The following is a 26538-nucleotide window of genomic DNA, read 5'->3' on the forward strand; positions in this document are numbered from 1 at the left end:
ATGGTGCAAATTTTCCTTCAGAGTACTATAGGGTCTCTATGGTTCCACCCTAGAAGCACTCTGAATCAATCTGGAAGCAAGCTGCAAGGGAAAGCACGGAGGAATCCTGCAGTGTCCCCATGACCACTTACCCTCCCCCCTTTATATCAGTCTTCCTTAAAATAAAAAGAAGTACTCAGGGGTGTGTGTGTGTGTGTGTGTGTGTGTACACAAGCACACACCTCTGTGTGTGTGTGTGTGTGTGTGTGTGTGTGTGCACAAATGTACACATCTCCAACATTAGCTCTCACATTTCTACCTCTCGAAGTCATCATATAAAGTGCTAAGGAGGTGGCTCAGCAATGAGGACCAGAGTTCAGACCTTCAGCACCCATGTGCAAAGCTAAGTGGTCATGGCAACCCAGAGTCAGCAGACAGATCCCTGGAGCAAGCCAGCTAGCTGGACTAGCTGAATGGACAAGATCTAGGATCAACAAGAAACCCTGACTCAGCAAATAATGTGGAGAATGCCGTAGGAAGAAACCCAATGTCAACCTCTAGTCTACTGACACACGCACACACACGCGTGCGCACAGTCTCTAAATCAAGTTGTGCCAGAGTGATCTGTATGATCAGATCTCGGTGTGATCAGATCTGAAGGGCCCAAAATGATAAGTCTTTCCCCTTTGCAGCAAGCAGAATAAAAGGAAAATGTCAGGTACCATGGGCAAGAGAAGAGGGTACACCAAGAGCTACACCCCAGAAAAGGCCTGCCCCTTTGTTCACTCCCAGGGAACACTGAGGACCCACATGAAGTCAAATTTATGTCAGCACACCTGTGCCAGGTCAGTCTGCCCAGGACAGCAGGGAGGGCCCTACAACTTCCCAAGGAGGGAAAGAGGTCAGAGTTGCAACTTGGGTAGCTGCTGCACCCTCCAGAGGGTCCTGAGGTCTTCAAGAACTAATGCCTGCTTAGCAAGCCAGATCCTCTCATGGCCCAAGGGCTGAACAGGAGACTCCCAGTCTCAACAGTAGTCAAGAGAAAGAATTCCCAGACATGCTTAATTAGACAGCCCTGCTGTCCCAGTGACCCAAGAGATAGAAGCAGGAGGATCTTGAGTTCATGGGCAGCCTAGGTAACTTAAGCTTTTACAAAGGGCCAGGGATGCTGTTCAGTGGCAGAAGGCCCACAGTTTAAGCCTCGGTACTCTAAGAGGGTTTCCCTTGACATCACAAGTATAGGAACAAACACAACTGTGTAGAGCATATCATGCAGATTCTGAGTTGAGACTGTGCAGGGCTCACAATGAGAAGAAAATAAGAGGACAGAGCATCAGCTCCTGCCGAGCAGCCTCAGCCAAGCCTCTAAGCCTCACTTAGACCTCAATTGGATGAGCTAAAAAGAGGACCGCAGCACAGCTTGTGTGGCTGCCAGACCCAGGAGGCTGCAGAATAATGGGGAACACCATTTCACAAATGACGACGGCAGCTTCCCCGTGATCCAGAATCTGCAGAGAGAAGGCAGCAGCCAGGATAATTCCCTTCTATGTGGGTAGAGTCCCACACCCCAGGGGCAGTGAGAAGATGAGGAGGATGAGGTCAGTAGCAAAGGCCCAGCCTGGAGCTCCAAGCCAGGTCCATAGGAGAGCTGCCCCTGCCTGGAGAGTGGTTGAGCAAACAGCACAACTCCAGCTCCCAGGGAGCCTCCACCTAACACTGACCCTTGCCTTAGAGTCAGATGGGGGCTGCCACTCACAAGGCTCAGTAGAGGTTCCAGAGTGATGAGTAGTGCCACAATAGCAAGAATAAGCTACAGAGGGCCAAGGAGATGGCTCAGGGGTTAAGAGTGCTTGCTTATGGAACACAAAGACCCAAGTTTGAATCTCTGTACCCATATCAAAAAGTTGAGCATGGTTACACATGCCTATAGCCCCAATGTGTGGGAGCACACAGACAGAAAGATCATGGGGAGTTGATGTTGGGGGAGGGGAATGATATCCTCGGCCCTGAGTACATTCATCCTTGCACACGTATCTGTCACACACATGGGAGTGGGGGGCAAACCAAACAAGAAATTCAGCCATGAATCTGTTGTTAAGGAAGCAACAGCAGGTGATCAAGGGGAGAACCGCTCTGAATTCCCACCCATTCCACCTGTCTCTATGCCTCGGTTTCTTCTTTAGCCCTAGCATCAAGGAGATCTCACAAGAGGATAGGAAAGCCCTGTATGTGAAAAGCATCATGAGGTATGTAGAAGGGTCTAGCACCAGAAGAACTCAGAGCTGAGCAGTGCCCAACTACTGCTGAAGAGCACAATGCCAGTAAACGCACTGTATTCAAATCTGCTAGAATCCAGGGGCAACTGAAATGTACAGCAGATGAATGCTGGGTAAACTGCAGTCTGCCTGCCCTGCACTGCAATGGTAACCAATGACTTTTTAAACTGAGCAATCCAGTCAAGAAAAATATGGAGGAATCTGAAGTCCTATTCCTAAGTAAAAGACACCAGTCGGGGGGTCGAGGAGACAGCTCAGTTAGTAACACATTTGTTGCCCAAGCAAAGACCTGAGTTTGACCTCCAGCACCTACATAAAAGCTGGCTTTGGTAGTTCATCTGTGACCCCAGTGCCGAGGACGACCCCTGGGGTTCAGTGGCCAGTCAGCCTAGCCTACTGGAGAAGTTCCAGGATAATGAGAGGGCCAGTCTCTAAAACCGAGGTGAGGAGCAAGTAAGGAAGAGGCCAGAGGTTGTCCTTTGACCTCCACGTGCACACGCTCACACAGAAAAGGCTCAACTCAGCACAGCATTGTCACAGCAGGATTCCTGGATACTTACAACTTATGTTCACACAAAACCCAATTGCTGGAACCCATGGGCTACTAGGCACCTAAAGCATCAGGGTGGAGAAAGCTCTCTGGGCCGCCTATATTGTAGAAGTTCTACACTCATCCAGCCCCAGAGATGACACACCTGTAAGTGACACCCACAATGCCAAGTTGTCTCGATACTAGAACACTGACCACAGCAGTACACACAGAACCCAGAACCTAAGAGTCAGCAAAAGGGATACCATGAAGACAAAGGTAAGAGGAGAGGTGCCATCAATGCTTTGCTCGCCGCTCACTGCTTAAACCTAAAATGGGCTAGTGGAGTGGCTTAGAGGGGTGACCTGAGTGAACCACAGAACCCTTTAATAAAGGCAGAAAGAAAGAATTAACAAGGTTGTTCTCTGGCCTCCACAGGCGTAGCATTCAGAAAAGTAAAACCCACAAACATGACTCTACTTTGATGAGACGCTTGGAACATGAGAATCGCCGAGATAGGAACCAGCACCACAGGCGTGGTCACACAGCTCTACATCCTGAAGGTCATGGGTCAGTGTAAGTTCTGATGGATGACAGGATGGCACAGTCTACCACCCATGCTTACTCACGCCAGGAGAAGCTTGGTCACAACTTACTGTGACTCCAAGATCATGCGACCAACAAACCAACCCCACAGCACGTGCACTGCCCAGCCCCAGACTGAGCAGTGCACAGGTACTTCCTCCTCCAGCATGTTCTTCCCCAGGCTGTGCTGGGGGTCAGCAGAGTCATAAGAGGCATCGACCGGGCCTGATCATAGCCATAGATAGAAGATAAACAAAATGAAAAGTCTAAGACATCTTTCAAACCCACCTGAGGGGGCTGGAGAGACGACCTGGGGGTTAGGAGCACTTCTTGCTCTGAGGAAGGGTCCAAGCTGACCTCCCAGCACTTGTGTCAGGAGGCTCACAAATGCCTGCAACTCCAGCTCCGTGTCACACCTCTGGTCCCCTCAGATACGCCCACCCGCACATGTACACTCCTCCTCCCCCCCCCCGCCACTGACACGAATGTTACTAAAGATACGTCATTAAAAAAAGAGCATACACCATGAGTAGGAAACAGTTAGGGAGGAAAATCCAATGCTGGTCAGATGTTTAGTGTAAAATCTATAAAACTTGCTGTGAAAAATTAAAGACCATCTCAGTAAATGAGGGATGGTTAATGCCACTTATAAAACCAAACAACACCAAGATATGATTTCTCCTCAAAATGATTCATAAAGGCATAGCAGTCTGAATCATATCCTAGCAGTGTCTTATGGGAGGTAACGGGCTGCACATGGGGAGGTATAGGGGACCTAAAGATCTGTGGGGGCACCTACTTTATTTACTCATCTGTCCCAGGGATGGAAGCCAGGGTCTTATGTATATGGGGTAAGCATTCTGGTCAAGCAATCTGTGTGTGGGTGTAGGGCTACCCATGTACAGGAGGTACAAATTTTTAAAAAAGATTTATTTGTATTTATATGTGTGTGCACATATGTGTTTGTATGTGTGCCATATTTGTGTGAGTGTCCACAGAGGTCAGAAAGAGTGAAGGAGGCCCTGGAGCTAGAATTACATGCAGTCATTCCAGCATCCCAGTGAGACTGCTAGAGCTGAGCCTGGATCCTTCAGAAAACAGCAAGAGTGCTTAAGAGCTGAGCTAGTTCTCTAGCCCTTCTTTCTTCCTTTCAAAAATTTTTTATTAGATATTTTCTTCATTTACAATTCAAGTGCTACCCCAAAAGTCCCTTATATCCTCCCCCTACTCCTTTCTTTTTTCTTTTCTTCCAACTTTATTTGGGGAGTACTCCATAGTGCTCATGTGTTAGTAGAAACAGTTCTCACTTTCACCTTTATGTGGTTTCTAGGGGTTAAGGTCATTGGGCTTGACAAAAAGCATCTTTAGTCACTGGGTCCCCTCACCAGCCCACTTACCCAGTATCTTATGTGGATCCTGAAGGTTGCACGCAGATCCCTGCACTTTGCCTCCTTAGCCTTTTCTGCAACACCCCACCCCACTCAGGCAATTCTTCCTGTTTTATTTTGTAGCAGGGTCTTGCTATTTTGCTCAAACTGGCCTTGAGCCCACTCCGTAGCGCACACTGATCTAGAGCTGGTAGCTGAGCTCACAGGCCTGGGTCACTGCAGCTAAGGAATTGTAAAGAGCAACAGACCTGGCGGATTCCATGGCAGACATCAACACTTACATTCGAGTAGAAATTCAGACAGGGTGACACAGGCAGACAGACACAAGGAGCCGACAGCATAGATTCTACAGCAGCCCACTCTGGACTGGTCAAAGGATGCCCCATTCAACAGTGGATCACAGAGGACAACAAGCCTGGGCACCTGTTTCATATCACACTCCAAACCCAATTCCAGATGCCTGACAGACTCAAGCATAAAAGGTAAAGCCATAGCTTGCTTGAAGGAAGCTGTAAGATTCCCTTTAATACCTGCCTGACTTCAGTCAGCAGAGATACTTAATCAAAACGCCCAGGGTGCAGGCAGAAAGAGAAAATCGATATACTGGCCTGCAATTAAAATGAAAAACGTCTGTTCACCTGCAGACACAGAGGCGGTGACTAGTGAAGGCATGCCACAGGTGAAGAGGGTCCTATCCTGATCCAGGGGGTCACACCCAGTATCCAGATTACCTGCTCACCCCTAGGGAAAATCAAGAGGCCAAAGAACTAGATTGTTGGCGTGAATCTAAAGAAGGATGCAGGTGGCACACGCAACTGGCACTCAGGTGGCAGGAGGTCTGCCATCTAAAGGAAGCCTATGGTCACCAGAGCTGTCTGCTATAGCACTCACTATGTTCAAGCATGTGCACAAAAGGACCAGTTCATTCACATGGCAGAACATGGCGTGTACTGCAGCACCTTGAGGTCCACACAACAGCAACACCACTCTCACTATGGATGTCAGAAAGCAGACATGAAGAGCAGGGGCTCTATGACTCCACAGCTGGGCCACAGTCAAAGTCAGAAGCAGGTGGGTCCCCTGAGAGTGAGGGGAATATAAGGCCATCAGGACAGGCAGCAGCCTGCCTCAGTCTTTCTTGCACTGCAATGGGTGCATACAGCCTTCAGCACAAAACTCGCTGGGGAGAAGAAAATATACACAGCAGAATAAAGGTACAATGGACACAAGTACCTAGTGCCATGTTCCAAAATATTCCACAGCATCATCATATTGGGTATACTGGCTGGTTTTGTGTCAACTTGACACAAGTTGGAGCTATCACAGAGAAAGGAGCTTCAGATGAAGAAATGCCTCCATGAGATCCAGCTGTGGGGCATTTTCTAAGTTAGTGATCAAGGGGGGGGAGGGCTTTGTGGGTGGAACCATCTCTGGGCTGGAAGTCTTGGGTTCAATAAGAAAGCAAGGTGAGAAAATTAGGGGAAGCAAGCCAGTAAGTAACATCCCTCCAAGGCCTCTGCATCAGCTCCTGCTTCCTGACCTGCTTGAGTTCCAGTCCTGACTTCCTTTGGTGATGAACAGCGGTTTGGAAGTGTAAGCTGAATAAACCCTTCCTCCCCAACTTGCTTCTTAGTCATGATGTTTGTGCAGGAATAGAAACCCTAACTAAGAAAGTGGGAAAGGCCAAGGGTGTGCCCAGAGGAAAATGGATGGACACATAGTGGGATTTTCACCCCTAGTCACAGAAGTGGCCAGTGAAAGAGCTCTGTCAATGAGAACAGACCTTCAAAGCACAATGCTGCAACACAAGAAGCCACAGACACTGTGGACCAGTAAAATACACACAGATACAGACACACAGACAGATACACAGACACAGACACACACACACACACACACACAGAGACACACACACACACACACACACACACACACGCACATGCATGCGCTCTGGTTCTGTTTCACCCATGGAAGCGCCCAGCTAGTTCACAGCCCCTCTCTGTCTCTAGAAGATTCTTCACAAGCACATGCCATCAAGCAAAGGGTGTAAGGAGTCCCACCTGATTCCACACCTACCCTCCAGAGGTGTCTAGGACAGGGATGGTCACCCAGAGCGTCTCCTACTGGCATGGCATCATCTGCACACAGTGTCCGCTCAGCACTGGGACAGAGGAGACACTGCACCTCCTACGGAGCTCTCCAAGGAGGAAAATGGCAATGCTGGCTACATGTCCAATAAACGAGAGTTTAAGCGGACACTGCTTCCCTCTACTGTCTATGGGAGCACATTTGACCTCGTGACAGCATCCAGCAGGAAGAAAACCAAGCCACTCCAAGGCAAATATTCAGCAAGATAGGCTGTATGAGCCTCTGCCCCTGCATCATACCTCTCCTCACCTTCACCAGGGACAAGACCCTTGGGCATATGATGCCCATTCCCTGCTCACAATCCTTCCAGGGCCACAGGAACCCACAAGCTGAGCATGCCAGGGGAAGCAAGCCAGTAAGTAACATCCCTCCATGGCCCCTGCATCAGCTCCTGCTTCCTGACCTGCTTGAGTTCCAGTCCTGACTTCCTTTGGTGCATGTGATCTCCAGCTCTCAGAGGAGCAGCCTGTCAATCAAACTGTGCCACACACAAGAGGGTCAAGACACAATCCCTGTGGGTGAGGAGTGGAGGGAACCTCCCCAGGCTTCAGGGCTGACCTGAGATATGGTAGTCCGCTCTCCACGGAGGGAGCACAGAATCCCTCTTGTCTGCTAGCAGCTCATACCGCGCAAGTACTCAAAAAAGGAAGCACTATGGACAAGTCTGCCACTTGCTTCTGGGGATTGATGCCACATTAGCTCCACTGTTGTGGGTGGCACTTAAGGCCACAGTGCCACAGCAGAGACCATGAGACAGTAGGAAGCTATGAAGAGTCTTAATTCAAAGGATATTTCACAAAAGGGAACAGCTCAGTCTCCCAGCAAGCAGAAAAGGCAGAAGCTGTCACCTCCAAGGGACTTACTCCAGGAACCTACTCACAGCAACACAGGAGAGCAGGCACAGAACACTCACTAACCACAGTCCAAGTCCAGACTGTGGAGAGGGCTCAGCTGGTAAAGTGCAGGCACGAAGACCTAAGTTAGAATCCAAGAATCCACATTTAAAAAGCCATGTGCAATGGTTCATGTTTGTAACCCCAGAGTTGGGGAAGCTGAGGCAGGAGAATCCTGGGACTCCACACTAAGTCAAGCCTATTTGGTAAGCTCCAGGCAAATGAAGACTCAAAGGCAAGGTCTCACAGGTAAGGGCACTCTGCAGTCCAGCCTGACCCTCTATGGGAGGAGAGGACCGATTCCTAAAAGTTGTTTTCTAATCTGCACACACATATAAATGTAACACACATACATACATGTATGTATGTATGTATGTATGTATGTATGTATGTATGTATAAAACCAAGGTGGGTGGTACCTGAGGAAAGACACTAAGGTTGATCTCTGGCCTCTACATGCACATCCACATGAACAAGAATTCACATGTGCAATACATACACAAACACATGGAAACAATTTGAGGGGTCCTAAGGCAGGACGTCACCATGACAATCAAATGGCCTCTGCAGCTACCATCTAACAGAGATGGGTCTGGCCACCAAGGACCCAGCAACCCACCTCCTTCCAGGCCTGCTTTCTAGAATGTGTGTCCCTAGTGACTGCTACCCTGGGGACCTTGGGTGACCAAATAGGGGAAGTGGAAGGTTTTCTTTCACTAAAAAAATAAAAATAAAATCTTGCTTACATTCTATAAATATGATTCTGCAACTATGGTATAGAATATTAGTGCATAGTGCATACTGGAAATAGTGTGCCTCAAATAGGAAAATGGTTTGTGTTCACCCAGTGCCAGAAGCTAATTTTCAATTGCTTAAAATAGTCATGATATTTTACCAAGGTAATTATACTCTTAGCTATCAGTAACAATTAACTCCTTAGACTGGAGCTGCTTAATAAAAGTCTCGAGACAAAATTGCGCATGCCAAGCACTGAACTGGAGTGTGAAGCAGGCAGAGGCCTTGGAGGGGATGCCAAGGAAGAGCAGCACAGCTGGTTCCAGGCTGTGCAGATGGGTGTTGGCCGGGACCCACATCCTCCCCTCAGGAGGCTGGGCTGGAGGTGCAGAGGCAAGGTCAGACAGAAGTGAGCAGACCTAGAGACTGAGGTCTAACAGCAACTTCCATTGGGACAGTGAAGACGGGACACTCCCCCACTACAGGTAAGCCAGGCTGGAGTCCAAGATACCCGGGCCAGGTGTTTAATGTGTAGGTAACACAGGGGACATTATACCATGCCTGTGCAATCCTCACCAGACTAGCCTAATGAATAGTTCCATCATTCTGGCTGGCTAGCAAGTCAAATCCCTACATCCCAGACCCAGGGCTGGGAAGGCAATGGGTATTGATCCATTGAATCTCTCAGAGGGACAGCTGGTATAGATAATCAGTCAGTGTCGGGCAATCGATAGCTACCTTCCCACTGACTCAGAGTGAGGCCAGGAGTGTAGCATGGGTCAGGGTGAGGCCACAGTGGACAGAGAGCCACTGGAGCTCCATGTTCAGGGAGGAGAGTGGAAATTTCCTGACTTGGGAGCACCAGGTGGGAATGTCAAAGAAAGAGGTGCCCACATAACACACTAGGCACAAGCCTCACAGGATCTGTTTGGTGAACCATGGGAGCTCAACAAAGGTCACACTGCATCAGTACCATCGCCAGCAATCCTCACTGTCACCCACACCTGAAACCAAGTCTGAAATGAAGTTCACAGCAGCTCTAGTGATATAGCAGCTGCATCAGCCACAACAGCCACAGGACAAACATAGTCGACAAAAAATGTCCCAACCACACGGGCATACACATATGGGAATGCTATGCAAACACCCAGGGCATGTGGGTACACTACACACACATACCCAGTCAGATCACTGACTTCTCCAGAAATAGATGACTCAGTTGTGGCCCCTAGAGCACTTTCTCCAGGGAGCCAGAAGGACAAACTACAGAAGTCCAGAACCTGGAAGCTTCTCGACAGGCTGGCTAGAAGCAGGAAAAGGGCAGGTGCTAACTCCGTGTCCCCACCCATACACAGGCAGCATTGTCTCCTGGGCCTGCACTGCAGAGCCTCCCTGGGCTTCAGAAGGCGGGTGTGCTGATGTTGCAGCAGTACTTGAAGCAGTGTAGGACCATCCCTCTGAGCAATGGTTCTGAGATCACAGGGAGCACTTCCATTCCCAGCACCGACCTGACCTCTCTCTGCGCCACTCACTAAGTCAAGGGACACAAGCACCCCGCCCACTAAGGAAGTCTCTCAAGTAGATCCCCTTCCCACCACACTCTTGGCTTTCCCATGGCCAACTGTCTCCTCACACCACACACAGGCATATCCTGCACTAGCACTGCAGTGAGCTGCCCATGGGCCTGCAGACCAGGACATCTGCCACCTCCTGCCCCCATGCACCTGCAATGTTGGCATCAACAGCAGCTCTGTGACAGCCTTCTTCCCTGAACCATGTCTCTGTGGGGATGGGGACAGCTCTCTTCACATGCTCCGGTAAACAGTAAATCCTCTGGGTCTTTGCTTAAGCCTCACCTCCGACAGCCCCTCCTGCGTCAGTGCGCACAGCAGTGTTTGTCTTTGTCAGGGCTGGGGAGTGTATGGCTGAGCGCTCTGCTCTTGCCCACTGCACTGTCAAGTCTGAGGGCAGTGACCACATCTTCCCATCACATAGGCTTCACACTGACAGATACTGGGCAGGAAAGGATGATGCTGAGGTCCAGGAAAAGGACTATGCCAATACGCTGAGCATCTTCTAGGCCAAGGTACAAGGCTGGAACTTCTGTTATAAGAAGACAGTCTAGCCACTTCTTTTCCTGGGTTACCTGCAGGGACCCTGAAGGCGGAAAGGAGGGCCTACCCTGCCGCAGCCCTGGGAAGAAGTGTGTGAGGCCAACACAAATGCTAGGTCTTCTTTTACAAGACACTGGGTGATTAGCCAGGCTGTCTGGAGTAACTGTGAAACCCCGCTGGGCAGTAGAGGAATAGCTCACTTTGCAGTGCTCTAGACCTGGAAGTACCAGCAGCAGAGTCAGGATTTCATCAGACACCACCAAGCACAGAGCTGTCACACATAGCCTGCATCTTCTGGGTCTTCTACCCACACGTATCAAGGTGAGAGTGGGCCTCTGCCCAGCAAGCTGGACTCCCTATTTTCATGTACCTGGGGACAAATCCAGCTGGTCCTTCTAGGTTCTGAAAGCCCGTGAGATACGCATCACTGTGAGGACCCACACCATTAGCTCTGTACACAGGTGGCCATCCTTACATCATGTGGGATGAAGCCCACTCCTGCTTCCTCTGCTCATGCTAGCAGCATAAGGCAGGAAAGCTGGCCACCACTAAGGAAGGCCAGCTTACAGAAAACACTCTCTTGAGGTGCTGCACCCGTCCAGGTCAAGACACGCAGAGAAAATGAGTCTGGGAGACTGGTTTTGGTCTTGTGTTTTGAGAGAGTCAAGGTACAGAGCCCAAACTGGCCTTCAACTCACCACCTCCCTTCCTGCCTCAGTCTCCTAAAATATGGTTGTATACTTTAGCTCCAGGCTCTGGATGACTCCTTCTGCCATCCAAAAGACTGTTCTCAAGTGTGGACTAAGAGCACACAGCCTAACTGAACTGTTCTGCTGCAGCCTGCATCTAGGAAAAGCCAGCACTGTGCCTGGCCAGTGGTCCAGGGTATGTTGGATACCCACCGGAGACGTAAAGCTATGGACCACAGGCCAGCACATGCAGCTTCACAGAGGTCTGCAGTAAGATGAGCAACCAGAGAGGAAAGGCCAGGCGGTGTGAACATGGTGGTGTGGGCATGGGTGGGCTCAGCCACACTGTGGGAACTGTACCTTGGTCAGCAATGCATTGCGCTTCTGGAGCCTTCGGGCAAGTGCCTCATGTGTCTCTCTCTTTTTCCGCTCTTCCAGCAGCTGTGCATTGACCTGCCGGACCTCATCCTGGAGCTGCTGCTGGACCTTCTCTAGACCCCGGGCACTGCAGGGAAGGGAAGATGATAGATCCATGAGGCCTGGCATGACCATCCCCCAGGACTAAGGCCACACTCCCCACTGTGTATCCCACAGGGGCATCCTAAAATAGAGCTGCACGTGCAAACACCTAGTCGTTTCCTCGCTCCTGAATAGCTACTTAGTGCCTTTCAGGAGGTTCTGGATTTCAAAGACACCCAGGGTGATCCCAGAACACGGTGCAAGGGGGAGGGAAGTGCAACTCCACACACAATGGGGAAGATTGTCAGCCACAGGCACTTGCTTCAAGACGGCACTTCTGAATGAGCTAAATTGCCAGCGCAAGCACTTCCCATGTGAGTCACAGTCGGCACAGATGTGCAGCACAGGGTGGGTGTGGAGAACAGCCCCCGCAGCAAACACTGGGCCTGCGGAGTTTCTGAAGGAGAAAGTCCTGGCTCACACTGGGTACTAGGCCTGCCATGAGATAACAGATGTCAGAACATCAGCAGACAATGGCATCTGACCTCCTCTACTTTCCCTTTCCCTATTTATACATGTATGGATGTGGTTTTGCAGTATAAAGGATTAAAGCCAAAGCCTCAGGCATACTAAGCAAGACCTCTGTCACTGAGCAGGGAGGGCTGTCAGCCTCTCACGGGGATTCTAGGCAGGGGCTCTACCACTGAGCCACACCCCCAGNCCCTCACTGGGGAATTCTAGGCAGGGGCTCTACCATTGAGCCACACCCCAGCCCCTCACTGGGGGATTCTAGGCAGGGGTTCTACCACTGAGCCAGACTCCCAGACCCTCACTGGAACAGTCTTAAATAAGTGCTCTGCTACTATGCTACAGTCCAAGCCCTCTTCTTATTTTGTACTTTAAGACAGGATCTCACTAAGCCTCCAAAGCTGAACCTGAGCTTTTAATCTCCTGTTTGAGTATTCCCCCAAAATACAGGGTTACAGGTTGTGCCACCAAGCCTGGCTTCCCGTTACAATATCTGCTTTCCTACTGTGTCCCTGTGGCCTCTTTGGTTTGGCTACTTTCTTCCCTATGACATTCCAACAACTTCACAATTTAATCAACTGTCTCTGCCAACATCAGAGGCCCAGACCTCTGGGCTAAGGCTACTAAGGACCACTGGTCACTCCCAGGCTGAGCAAAGACCATCAGAAAGTACCCCTGCTACCACTCCTCTAGTCCCACAGCTGCCCGGTGCGGCCTCTGCTGTCACAAGTCTTACAGAGAACCTGGCAAAGTCCAAAGAGCAAGGGCAAGGATCTCATCAACACCCACAGGGTGTCCTGTCACATGTGCCCCGGGCCATGGCAGCAAAAAGAAACAGATCAGATGATAGGAGCGGCTGGGGAAGGACCGGCCAACCCCACCAACCCCGACGACCGCTGCAGGAACACAGTGTGCGCACTGTCAGCCACAGACCTCTTCCCAAAGGAAATACTAAAAGCTCTCACAAACTGAGACCTGGGGCTAGGGAGACAGTTCAGTTGATAACGCATTTGCCTTTCAAACATGTACATCTGAGTTTGGATCCTCAGCATCCACGCAATAAGCTGGGCATGGCAGGACATACCTGTAAGCCCAGTGATGTTAAGAAAGATGTGAAGCAGAGACAGGCAGACAGATCCTGCAAACTTGCTGGCCAGCTCTCTAGACTACTTGATTATGTCTCAGGCCAATCATGCACAGACAGACAGACACACACACACACACACACAAGCAGGGCATCTGGCAAAGTAACCATGACCAGAACACTGAAGCTACTTTGAAAATGTACAATCTGGGGCGGGGCCTGTGAGAGACACCTGCAGCTCAGATTACTTCTGCATCCAATTATTTTTGTTTGCTTTGATTACACAATTTCAAAAAAACCTGAATTCACGCGGATGGCAGATAACGCTTTTGTCAGGCAGACACCCCTGCAAATATGTCTATTTCACATCTGAGTGAACACAGGGTTTTGTAAATTATAACTCAGTAAAATCATTTAAACAGCTAAAGTGTAATTTGAAAGTGAATGAGAGTCAAACATTTATGATGCTTCAGCAGGGCCCTATGATGCTCCTAGTCCTGCAAAGTGTCACAGGGAACCCTGCTCTGGCCACCAGCATGACCACAGAAGACAGAGCCAACCATGTGACATCAAGGACAGTGGTGGGCTTCAATCCTGCGATCTCAGGGTGTCTTGCACTGCCCCCTGGCCCCACTGAGAAGCTGCTGACTGCCAGTTGCACCCTAGGTGCATCACAACCCCAAATGTAAGGCAAGAGCAAATATTCATGGGAAACAGACATAGAAAGAGGCTATTTTGAGTTCCAGTTCAATTGAAAACTATTCATAGACCAATTTAATAATCAAGAACTGTGAAATCGACTCTTGAATCGTTGAATTCAGGTGGGGAGGTTCACAAGCGCCTTAAATCACTGCTCCAAAGTGGGTAATTTAATTAGAATGTCAGCATTTGCTCTGCTACTTACGAGCCAAGCACAGAAAGCCAAGCACACATGGCAAGGCAACTTCTCAGGTGACAGGGCACATACATGCAGGGTGGGAATGGAGGTTTGGGATCACTCAGATAAACTGTCCTCAGCAGGGAGTTCAGGAGAGCCTTGCAGGAGGACTGCCAAACCCAGGACTGGAATTTAGGGGCAGCATTCCCCTTACCCTGCCCACCTGGCCCAGATGCAAACAAACCCAAGGCCATGCCATAACAGCCACTTTGCTGGGATACTGAGGACTAGGACTCAGTGGAACAGAACCAGGCAGCAAGACTGGACACCAGGAAATCATCATGTGGCCTGAGCCAGCTACCCAACCTTCACTCTGCAGCTAGGCTCTGCTACCTAAGGCAGGCAAAGCCACAGGAACACAATCCCAGCCTTGCACCTGGGTAACAATGTGGAACGCCACGCATACTGCAGACCATGAACGGAGATGAGTGTGCTATGGCACCACAGGAGAGGGTGAAGTCTTAAGGGTATCTAGGAGGCCTGAGCTGTAATAGTTCAGATTATAAAGAAAACTTTTTGTCCCTTCCCACAATACTCCTTCCCAAGAAAAAGAGTTCCCTCAGGAATATTAGGTATCTAACGCAAGGTCTTGTGCTTGCTAGATAGGCACTACCCCTGGTCTACATCTATCACTCATTCTCACACGCTCCTCTCCTGCATATGGACTCTCTGTGCTACCAGTGCAGGCCAGAGATCCATGTCAGAATGCCTTCTCAACCTCTCCACTTTATTCATTTTATCTTTTGAGACAGGGCCTCTCACTGAACCTGTGGCTCAGTGTTTTGACCAGGCTAGCTAGCAAGTGAGCCCCTGCAATCTGCCTGCTTCTGTCTAACAGAAACACACCACTGTGCCCAGCTCTATGTGGGTTCTGGAGACCTGAATTTAGGTCCAAATGCTTGTGTAGCAGGTGAGTCATCTTCTCAGTCCCCATCCTCTCTCTTAAGAACAAAACACACTTCATCCACTGTAGAGGCCAGAACCAGATACCGAGGAAAGCCTGGTCCTATAGAAGATGCCAGACAACAGGCAGGATTGCAGACCACAGCAGAGTCTAAGGGCAGTTCCCAGGCAGATCGGGTTCCCAGGTTCCAACAAGACAAGACTATACATTGCAGTTCAGAGCAACGCAGAGAGAGGGCGCTCCAGAGCATCATTTGCAGAGCTTCAGTGAAGCCCTGAGCACAATGATCAACAGGCTGAGTTCCTCCTGGCTGCAAAACAGGCATAAATCACCAACCAGGTGACTGCAGGGGAAGGAACAGCTCGCATAAACCAAACAGGCCGCAGCAAATACCTTCTGAGATTTCAGGATACATACTGGTACCTGAGTGGGGAGAGAGCACTGGGTGGGGTTGCCCGCAAGGGCTGGTATTTTAAGTGCAACAGACATCACAGACCTGATTAGATGGTGTGCAGGAGGGAGGGTGTGTGGAAAGAAGCAGATGGGAAGCCTGCAGGTGAGCCAGGCAAGCACAGGGCTCTGCACATCCTCTGGTACCTGTAGCAGGCTAACTAGGTGTCAGCTGGTATAGCAAACATGGGCTATAGGTCCAAGCACCCCAGAGCTGAGGTACTGCTGCCTAACTGACCATGGCAAAGGAAAAAAAAAAAAAAAAAAAAAAAACTGAAGAAAGGAATCCTTTGTTGAGGCAGAAAGCATGAAGTAAAAGAAGAGAACTGGGTATCTTGGGTTAGATCCCTAATATCCTGAAGGGACTCTTCCCCACAGGCACAAGAGAAGACAGATGTGTGAAACACTCGGGGGAGGAAAGGCTAAACACTCTTATATCCAGGGCACACTCACACTGTGTGGAAATAGGAGTTGGCTAGGAGACTCAGAGTCTTTTGCCAGGAGGCAGTGAAGAACAAAGGAACAGGAACAACAAGAAGAAGAACCTCAAGAGGAAGAGAGAGGGGGACACAAAAGCTGTCCAGATAGGCCTTGGACTACAGATGTGAGCAGAAGTCAGACAGTATTGAAGGGGCAAAGGTGTAGAAATCCTGGGTCCTGCTTAGAAATGGGAAGCTGTGTGGGAACAGGTGGGTATTCTACATCCAGGAGTTCCATGGAGGAAACAGACTGGCAAGCTCCAAGGTGGGTAGGGGCATCCCATGGAGGGGACAAGGGCCTGCAGATAGATAAAGCACCACCTACAAGAGGGCCACAGTACAATGTCCAAAGAGGCTGCTCTCAACACTCACGGCCAGGCTTCTCAAGTCACACCTACCAGATAGGCCTAGACACCCGGGAACACAACAGATACAGATGACACAGAGTGCAGAGATACAGGAGCCAGCAAGTTAACACCGACCTCAGACTGAAATGGGGACTTCTCCTACTGGGCCCACGGGCCCTAGGAGAGCCTCAACAGCTGCAAGAATTTGAGCAACTTCATTCTAACACGGATCCCCATCATCTCTTGGGGTTGTTGTCTCTCTCTCTCTCTTGTCCTCCCCCTGCCCCCCAGGGAGGTTCTCTCCATTCAACTCCAGCCTTTCTTCCAAGGAAGAGCAGAGAAAGCTCATAAAAAATTAAAGTTCTCGCTCCACAGCGTGCTGAACTCTGAGGGCAGCGGCATTTCCACGAACCTCTGGGGCTTCAGAGCAAAGCTCTTGGTGCTTCAAGGAGAAGCTGAGCGTGTTTATTGATCGCTGCCTTTCTGAGGCAGCATCTGCTGAGAGAATGAGTTCAGGCCTTTGAAAGCCATCTTTGGATGTGGCAGGACACTGCCGCTCACTTTCATGTGAGCTTCATCAGAAACCCAGGACTAAGAATACACATTTTCAAGGAACCAGGCCAGGCCAAGAGCTACTGCAGAGCCACAGGAGACATTTTAACAAACTTCTCCAAGACCATGAATGCTCCTTCTAGCTCTTCCTTGTCTGACCCAGCATTTCCAGCCCTGAGGCCTGCCTTCCCCAGTTTGAACCCAGCACCCACACTCATGCAGCGAGAAAGCATACCTGTATCAACACATGCTGTGGGGTCCCAAACATTGCGGCACCATAGAGCAGCTCTAAGAAAGAGCTCAGTGCCCATCCGAGAGAGAAGCTGTGGACCAAGCCACGGTGTGTCTATCTATATACAGTGAGTTGTCACATGCTGTAGAGCTCACTGAGAAGCTGGCTCTAACAACAGGACTGAGTCCTCCTGCTCCATGTCAGACCAAGCATGTCTGTCTATGAGTATCCTCTGAGGCCTCTTGTCTGGGCTGGCCCACCTAACTCTGTGACAGCTAAACAGTCCAAGAGTAAAAATATCACACTATTGAAATGGCTGGAACCATTGCCAACAGAGGTTACCAATGTTTATCCTGTGATATAAAAATACCTACTGTGGGAAAGAGAAGTCAAAGTTCAGCCACGGGAGCTCAGCCACGAAGAGAAAACTCAATTGAGAGCACCAGCTGCGGGGTCTGCTAGGTATTGTGTACACCCAACTGCATGGTTGGTACCTAGGTATGGGTCATGTATCTATTACTTGCTAATTTTTTTTGGACTCTCATTTGTTATATACTTAATAAAGTCACTCATTCAAAACCACAAGTACAGCTGGGTGGTGGTGATACACGCCTTTCATGCCAGTGCTTGGGAGGCAAGGGCAGGTGAATCTCTGTGAGTCTGAAGTCAGCCTGGTCTACAAAGTGAGTTCTAGGACAGCCAGGGATGGGTGATGTTACACAGAGAAAAAACAAAATCCAAAACCCCTACAAGTGTGAGTTCTGTAGGGCATTCACCACACCACATAGAAACCAGTGCTGGAGCACCAGGGGGTGCAGAAATAGTGTGTTCATGTGTCTCCACGGTCATGGCCAAGCCCAGGTTCTATGTTTAAATAAAAACAAAAAAAACAAAAAACCAAACCCTGAAAACCTGTGAGGGCTGGTGCTGCAGCTCCGTCGGCAGAATGCTCGCCCAGCCTGCAGTTCCCTAACACTGCATAAACAGGTGTGGTAGTATACACCTGTGATCCTCGAACTTAGGAGGTGGAGACAGATCAGAATTCAAGATCATCCTTGGCTATGTAGCAAATTCAAGGTGGGCCTGGGCTACATGACACCTTGTCTAAAAAACAAAATATAAAGCTAGGCATGAAGGCGCATGTTGTTAATTCCCCAAAGGCAGAGACAGGCAGATCTCTGTGAGTTTGAGATCAGCCTGGACTACAGAGCTAGCTCCTGGCCATCTAGGGCAAAGGGCATCTCTGAGGTAGGTGCCATCTCTGTGAGAACTGAGGGTCAGTGTGAAGCCCTAATCACCAACATGCCAGTGTTGGGAGGAGCCTGGCCAGGGAGGGAAGGCCACTTGTGATGAGGTGAGGGACCTCAGAGGAAACCCTCAGGAGCAGATGCCAAGCAGAAAGACAGCCTTCCTCACTCCCACATCTGGCAGCCCTGCAACCTCAGCCACCTGGCTGCAGGCCCCTGAGAAAAGACAAGCTTGCAAATTAGGAGCCCTAACTAGAGCATAATTGTGACAGGAGCCCAAACACACCAATAGAACCCCAATTCATTAACGCTTGAGGAGAGGTGTCACACAGACACCTCAGAGCCTTTGTGGTGACAGCCCAAAGCAATCTGATGCGTACCAAAAGCAGTAGACTCCTACAGAATTTCCATGTACATGGTGAATTTTTTTGTAATTCATCTCTTTCATGAAGCTAAAAAAAATTAGTAAAAATTTCTTCAAACCTACAGCACCTCTTTATTCTTGGAGGGCTGAGGAACACAGATCAAAACCTGCTAACACAAATGATTTCTAACCTTGAAGTTTGCGGATGAGTCAAGGCAGACCTAAGCCTCTGAGTCACCTATGGGAAGCCACTGTGTGTGCACCAGGAAAACTAGATGCTTGCCCCTCCTGGCTGCTGGGCACAACGCCTGGCATGGCCTGCAGCACTGACATCTCAGGTCAGGAACTAAGCCACCAGGTGCCTAGAGGTCCCTAATTGCTACCTCTATGTCAAGAGGAAGTGTGCAAAGCGTGGATCCCCATACCGGAGGCATCTGAGCAGGGCCTGCTGTGATGCAGTCACCTTCAGTCCCCACACCATGTTCACTGAGCAGGAAGGGGTCAGCATGTCCCTGCTTCCTCCCAGCCCACCAGGGAGTCTCTAGAAACTGAAAGAAAATTACAGAAATCTGCTTGTCCAATGAGTGAAGAATTAACAGGGACCTCCCAGAGACAGAGTTATGGCCCCAGAAATGGATGACAGGGAGCGGGCCAGCTGGTCAGCCAATAAATTAGCCCTATAGTCTGCACGGGCCCTATCCCTAAACCCAGGAAACAGTCACCCATGTAATTTGGGGAGGCCCTAACAGAGGCACAGGGAGTCAGACTGTAGCAGTCAGCGAGCATTCTCCAGCGACCACCGTGATGTCAGATGTTCTCAGAAAGTAAGACAGGGAGTCGGGGGAGGGTCTGCTTTGAAAGTGACAGGATTGCTTAGACCAAGATACAGACACACACAGAAGGGGGAGCAGGGTGTGCTAGGTAGCCCCTCTGATAAGACACCCTGTGAGCAGACACAGAAGAGAAGGAGGTGGAGCTTTACAAAGACAAAGAAACAGAAGGAAAGTGCCTGGAAACCTTGTGCTCGGGGCCACCCTTGGCAGGAATCTCACAACAGGCTGAGTCACCACTCAAGAGGACCCTCCAAGGCAGTCAGTGTGGCTGACAACCAGGCTCTGGGTGATTCAGGCTTATTTCTGGTAGGTGTAGTCTTCAGGGAAAAAAATGCCAACAGAGAGCTACGTATTCAATAGAAGGTGGGATAAGTCCAGGTTAGACAGATCCATCCCCACTCCCCACACACATGCCAGCCAGAGATGTGGTAAGACATAAGCTCTGCATCCCTGTGGATGTCACATCCTAGGTGGCCAGTGTTGTCTATTCCTAGCTACCTCCTAGAAAGGTATTTAATTTCTAAACAACTTCCACCACAGACAGCAAAGGCGCCAGCACTGAGCACACAGCACTCACAAGTGCTACCAGCATCAGGACAAGGTGGCCATACCGATATTACTGAGTCTGCAGGCAGAGCTAGGATGCTCCACACTGTCCCCGGGTACTTATCAAAGGGCAAGGCCCTGCTGGTGAAAGGATGCTCCTGGCACACTCTTGGGAGGTCTCCAGTGGACCCTAAGGGCAGTCAGATGTGGAACAAGCCTCAGGAGGTTATGTCGGTATGTCTAGCCTGAGCTGTGAGGTGGTTCTGGAATCTGTAGAAGAGGTAAGGATCCCAAATACATGAGGAGGCAAATGACAGCCGTGCACTGCCTCCTGCAGTGGGGCAGCCTGATGCAAACTCAGAAGGAGCCAGTTTCCCCAGCACCCTTGGTAAGAGCTCAGCATGGCACACAGCTGTCTGTATTTCACCATCAATTCCATTTCTGAGAACCTCCAATTATTATTGAACATTTTTCTGGCACCCACTCACACATGCACACACATCCCAAAATCAAAAGAATTGCCAGACTGTGTAGACAGCCAGAGAATAGGGAAAGCAGAGATTAAAAAGTTACCGAGCAAAGGCCCAGCCGAGGAAGTCGGTGAGGCAGCCTTCTGGTCTCTAGTCACTGGGCACCCTGCCTCTGATGAGCGAGCGCTGTCCAATCACCAAATTCAATTTGCATTCCCAGATACGCAGAGGCCACAAGTAAATATTCTCATCTGGCCTTGAAATGTAAGAAGGAAAATCACCTCTCACAATTTCAATTTGCTCCCCAACCATAAAGAAGAATCCAATCTGACTGATGGGTTAGCACAGGCCGCTCACTGAGCCTCTGCTGAAGATGTAGACACCAGAGGGCAGAGCACCCCTCCAAGCCTTGCTAAGCTCCCCTTGCATGCCCTCGACCCAACTTTGGGGATCAAAGGTGTAAACAGATAATTCAGACAGAAGACGTGGCTACAAAGCACAGCTCTTGGCTATTTACTCAAAGGACAATGGTACTCTCTGTGGCACTGAAACAGGCTATAAGGCAACAGATGTTAGAAATGGCTAAGCATTAGTGCTCTTTCAGAGGACCCAAAGTTCCCTGATAGACTACTCACAGCTACCTGTGCCCTCCCCTGGCCTCCACTGCTCTCCCCTGGCCTCCACTGCCCTCCCCTAGCCTCCGCTGCCCTCTCCTGCCCTCCCCTGGCCTGCACTGCCCTCCCCGGCCTCCACTGCCCCACCCCGGCCTCCGATGCCCTCTCCAGCCTCCACTGCCCTCCCCTGGCCTCCACTGCCTTCCCCTGGCCTCCACTGCCTTCCCCTGGCCTCCACTGCCTTCCCCTGGCCTCCGCTGCCCTCTTCTGGCCTCTGCTGCCCTCCCCTGGCCTCCGCTGGCCTCCGCTGCCCTCTTCTGGCCTCCGCTGCCCTCCTCTGGCCTTCACTGCTCTCCACTACCATCCTCTAGCCTCCATGGGCACCTGTACTCATTTATTACTTAAACACCCACAGAGACAAGTAATTAAAATAAAATAAAACAATATTTTAAAAAGCAGGTGAGGAAGTTATTGCTGACACAGCTGTGTGTCAGGTGAGAAGAGGCCCTCTAACATGTGTCACTTTAGCCTTAACATGTCTGGAGAATAAGAGTTGGGTACTGTGACCCTTAGGAGAGTCACACAACTGTAGCAGATCTCAGCCAAAACCCCTTTCTTCCCTATATGCCTAAACGTCAGTCTGGTGGTCACAGCCACACCCAGCACTGACTGTTCTGTGGTTGTTTTCTAAGGGCACATGTGTGGGCTGACGAGCAAACACGGTTACCTTCTATGCCCTTCACAGAGAAGGGCTACTGACCAGCAGCCTACATGAACAGTTCTCTTGAAACTCAAGTCAGAGAATAAAACACAGACACATTCCCACACTGACCCACTGATGATCTATCTCATTCCTGCTTGGCTAGCCAGGATGCACTGACACCATCAGAAGCTCCTGCTGGCCTGACCCCATCATAGTCCCTTCATACGCAAGAATTCTAACCAAGCAAAATACCTACTGCAGACTGGGGGTGCAGCACACCTCAATGCAGTCTGGCATACACAGGCTCAGAGACTATCCCCAGCACGGCAAAAATATATAGAGAGAGGTAGATCATATATAAATAAACAGATGGATACATGACAGAAACATAAAAATAGGTACACAGATAGATAGATGCATGGTAGAAATAAAGGTAAGGCAGACAGCAGCGATAGATCCCCTCAACCCCCTATACATAACTGGAACCTATCTCCTTATAAGAAAATCAGCGCGCCAGGTGGTGGTGGTGGTGGTGGTGGTGGTGGTGGTGCACATCTTTAATGCAGCACTGGGGAGACAGAAGCAGGCAGATCTCTGTGAGTTTGGGGCCAGCCAAACTCCTCTACACAGACAGTCCTAGGACAGGCAGGGCTGCACGGAGAAGCACTGCATCAGTAAAAAGTTTAAGCAGCTAGAAAGCCAGTGAGGCCTGGAGAGCCGCTCAGCAGTGAAAGAAAGCACTTGCTCGGCAGAGTACCTGTGGAGTGCCAGCAACAGCAAACGAGTGGCACTCACTAACATAGCTCCAGGGCACCTCATGGCCACTCTGACCTTTGTGGGCTGTTGCATGTGCACAGTGCTCAGACATATACACACACCAGGGTATACATATAAACACATGAAAAAAATTTTCTTTTGGTTTTTTGAGACAGGGTTTTCTCTGTGTAGTCCTGGCTGTCCTGGAACTCACTCTGTAGACCAGGCTGGCCTCGAACTCAGAAATCCGCCTGCCTCTGCCTCCTGAGTGCTGGGATTAAAATTTTAAAAATAAATAAATCTTTGAAAAAAAAGAGAAAGAAAAGGAAAAAGAAAGAAACCCAGTAAGTCTCTGAGAAGCCCGCCTCTGCTTGCAAGCAAGGACTCTGAGCAGCACATGGAGGGCAGCACCCTTCTAAGGAGTGCAGCGTCCTCATCTCATGTTCCAGTGACAGACACAGATGCCCACTGGGTCAGGGTACTGAGCTACGCCTCAGGCTGACTCTCATACTCTCTCACATCTGAATACTTCTGAAATACAAGCTAGCTTCCTCCCTGGGCTTAGACTCTTAGAGATTAAATGTGAGGGGTGGGAGAAACCTCAGTCTGAGAAGAAAGAAGAGCGAGACAGAGACCAGGAGTTAAGAGATGACTGGAGCCACCATGAGAGACAGAACAGCAGCAGGGAGGGGAGGCTGGCTAGGCTGTTCCTATGAAGGTACTGTTGGACCTCCTTCCTCATTCCCTCCCTCTGAGCAGCATCTCAGGCCTCCTTGGTGCATCCCTCCAGTTACCTTACCACATGAAGCCCTAGGAGATCACACTCACTGAGTTGCTCAACACAGGACATCCATGGAAAGGTGAGGAAGCACTGAATCCTGCCATGGCCGAGAAATGGCCTGTCATCCAAGGACACGTGGGTTGTCCGGTCATGAGCAGTATGGACGGACCTTTAAGAGGTAGCCTGGCAAGTGTCAGGAGGTCTCTAAGGAGCACGTCATCACAGCGGATTTCAACTCTGTTCTGTCTCTCTCTACTTTCTGGCTTGTGGCATAAATGGTCTTGCTTCACCCAATGACACATGCCATCACCAGAGACTCAAAGCCATGAAGCTGCCAATTATGTGCTGCAAATCTCCAGAACTGAGCCAAATAAACTTCTCTTTGTAATATAGTTACCTGCCTTGGTTATTTTAGTATACTGACAGAAAACTGTAAATGTCAATGTATAGAGGAGGGAGGATATAGGTCATGGGCCAGTATGTATAAGAATATGTATGAAAGAGTGTGTACCTACTGAGCACATAAGTGTATATATGCATAACATAGGAGGTGAGAGTGTCCAGCAGAGCCTGACTGGAGTGCCTGTCAACACTAAAGTGACTTTAGCCACTGGAGGTCATTCAAAGCACAGAACTGAGGCTACACCTCCATGCCCGTGTCTAAGGACAAGTAAAGGGATACAGGTCTCACTACAGGAGAGAAGAGCCCTGAGGGGCGGAGCTGGATGTGAGCTTAATTGAGACTGAGTAAAATCGGACGAGCATTTAGGAGATAAAACAGTAATCTCAGCAATCTCTCTCTCTCTCTCTCTCTCTCTCTCTCTCTCTCTCTCTCTGGAATCACTGAGCAGTCCAATTAGCAGTTCTGATGCTGAGGTTCCTGGTGTAGCGTGGTCGATAGCGGCATGCTAGTCAGCATGGCCTGAGCGCCCACACCAGACATGCTGCCGATCGACCCCTGGGCTCCAGTATCATCGCTGTGGCTGCCTCGGTGGCGTCTGATTAATAAAACCCATTCTAGTGTTTATTCTCCCATTGATTTCCCTGTCCTTGGCCTGAAGCCCAAAGTCAATAACTAGTTGGGTGAGGCAACTTCCCTGGTCCTCTGTCTCCCCTGGGCAAGAAGCATCATCTGCCCCTGTCGATCACCTGTCTCAGCACAGGGACCACTGAGGGGCAGATCCATCTGGGCTTAAGTGCTGTCACTTGATTAATAAATATCTCCAAAGGGTTCCCCAGGCTGAGAAGTGGGGCCAAAAGGAGAAAATGAGTTTGGGACTCCCAAGTGTCCGGTCTGTCCACCACTCTGTTGAGGGCTGGGAACAGGAAGACACTTGCTGACCGATGACTATGTCAACATGGCCACTCATTTATTAATCTCACTTCCTCTCCCCGCAGGCTCAGGCTTGGAGAGTTGACACTTGGCTTGAGAAATGCCAGCTCTAAGCAGTTTATTTCCTCTTGAACTTTAAGAGCTGACTGAGACAGAAGTGACCTTTAAAAGGCAGGGTTAAAGCTTGTTGGGTCTAGCATGGCACTCTTCTACATACACAATGTGAGAGGGGCGGCAGGCTCCACCAGCCCAGTGACCCTGGGCGAGGAAAGGAGGCATCATGACAGGGGGTGCGTGGGAAGAACAGCATAGGTTCTAGGTGTCTAGGCTCGGTGATGTCAACATGGAGTGCCAGGGCCGTGGTGGGCCCCAGAGTGAAGGCTGGAGAGGAGCACTGTCGAGAAGGGTAAAGCAGCACACTGAGGGCTAGAACTTGGCTCTGTCACTGGCTGTGGCCTGCAAATTGTGTATAAAGAAGGGTGTCTGCTTCTCCACTCCTCCCAGAAGCCCTCTGAGAAACCAGGACCAATTCCTTAGGTTGGTTTTTCCAGTGTGTCCAGGAAACCTGCCTGTTATGATCAGATCCTGGGTATGCTCTGCCCCTGGGACGCTGCGATGCCCTTGGTGACAGTGGAGGCTGTGACCAGAGCCAAGAGTGAAAAGGCAGAAAGCCTGGGAACAGAAGCAGGCTCCTTGCCTGGAAGAGGTGTCATCAGGAAATCATTAAGGCTTGAGCAAGCCCCACTGTTTTGCCCTGACTTTTTTTTTTTTGCTCAGGTTTTCTTTATGCATTTTTACCAGGATTTTTCACGGGGCCCTGTGCTGGATGTTTTCCTTAGATTTTGTTGCTGTATTTCTCATTTAATTTTTCTCCTGAGATTTTGGCCGGGAGGCGGTGATGCAGTCCTTTAACCCTAACCATTGGGAGGTGGGGGAATCTCTTGAGTCCAGGCCAGCCTGGTCTAGAGGTTCAGGGGCAGCCGGGGCCACACGGAAAAACTCTGTCTGGGAAAAGGGAGGGAGGGACGGAGGGAGGGGGGGGAGGGACGGAGGGAGGGGAGGGATGGACGGAGGGAGGGACGGAGGGAGGGGAGCTCCAAATCACTGGCAGCTGTGAGCACCATCACTGGAAGGAGACGGTGGAACCCAAGGCCCCGTGTGATGAGGGCTCACAGCACAGAGCGACCGTGCACAGAACTCCAGGAGAGGCTGGCAGGCTCAACACCCCTGGCTGGGTCCTCCTCACAGGCAGGACCACGGAAGAGACCTCAGCCCTAGAGCGGTCACGAGAATCAGTCTGGAAATAGGTCATCTTCCACATGGACTTAAAACTATGGCAGAGACACTGTCCCCAAAGCAACCCCAGTCCTCAAAGTAAATGAGTGGGAGGCCATCTGTGTCCCCTAGTGGTCACAGAGCTGGATGGTAACAGGCAAAGGTGTAAGTAAGAAACATTTATGTTCTGAAGGTCTATGCAAGACACAAGGAGGCAGCTGCAAGATACAGGCAGAGTGACCCTGCAGACAGCCACAACTATGCAAAGTATGTCTCCAATGACAAAGAGGTCTGTGACCTTTGAGCAC

At 50.1% G+C, this 26538-nt stretch overlaps 1 protein-coding gene across 2 annotated transcripts in view; it reads right to left on the bottom strand.

Moving 5' to 3' along the window:
* Mad1l1 (mitotic arrest deficient 1 like 1) overlaps nucleotides 1-26538 on the bottom strand; it is a 306462-nt gene that overhangs the window by 166106 nt on the left and 113818 nt on the right. For both annotated transcript variants that reach the window (XM_029533893.1, XM_021186613.1), the window contains exon 11: nucleotides 11697-11841. In XM_029533893.1, coding sequence (XP_029389753.1) covers nucleotides 11697-11841 — 145 coding nt within the window. The remainder of the gene's footprint in view (nucleotides 1-11696; nucleotides 11842-26538) is intronic.

Source organism: Mus pahari, chromosome 23 (assembly GCF_900095145.1).
Source record: "Mus pahari chromosome 23, PAHARI_EIJ_v1.1, whole genome shotgun sequence".
NCBI classification, from domain to species: Eukaryota; Metazoa; Chordata; class Mammalia; order Rodentia; family Muridae; genus Mus; species Mus pahari.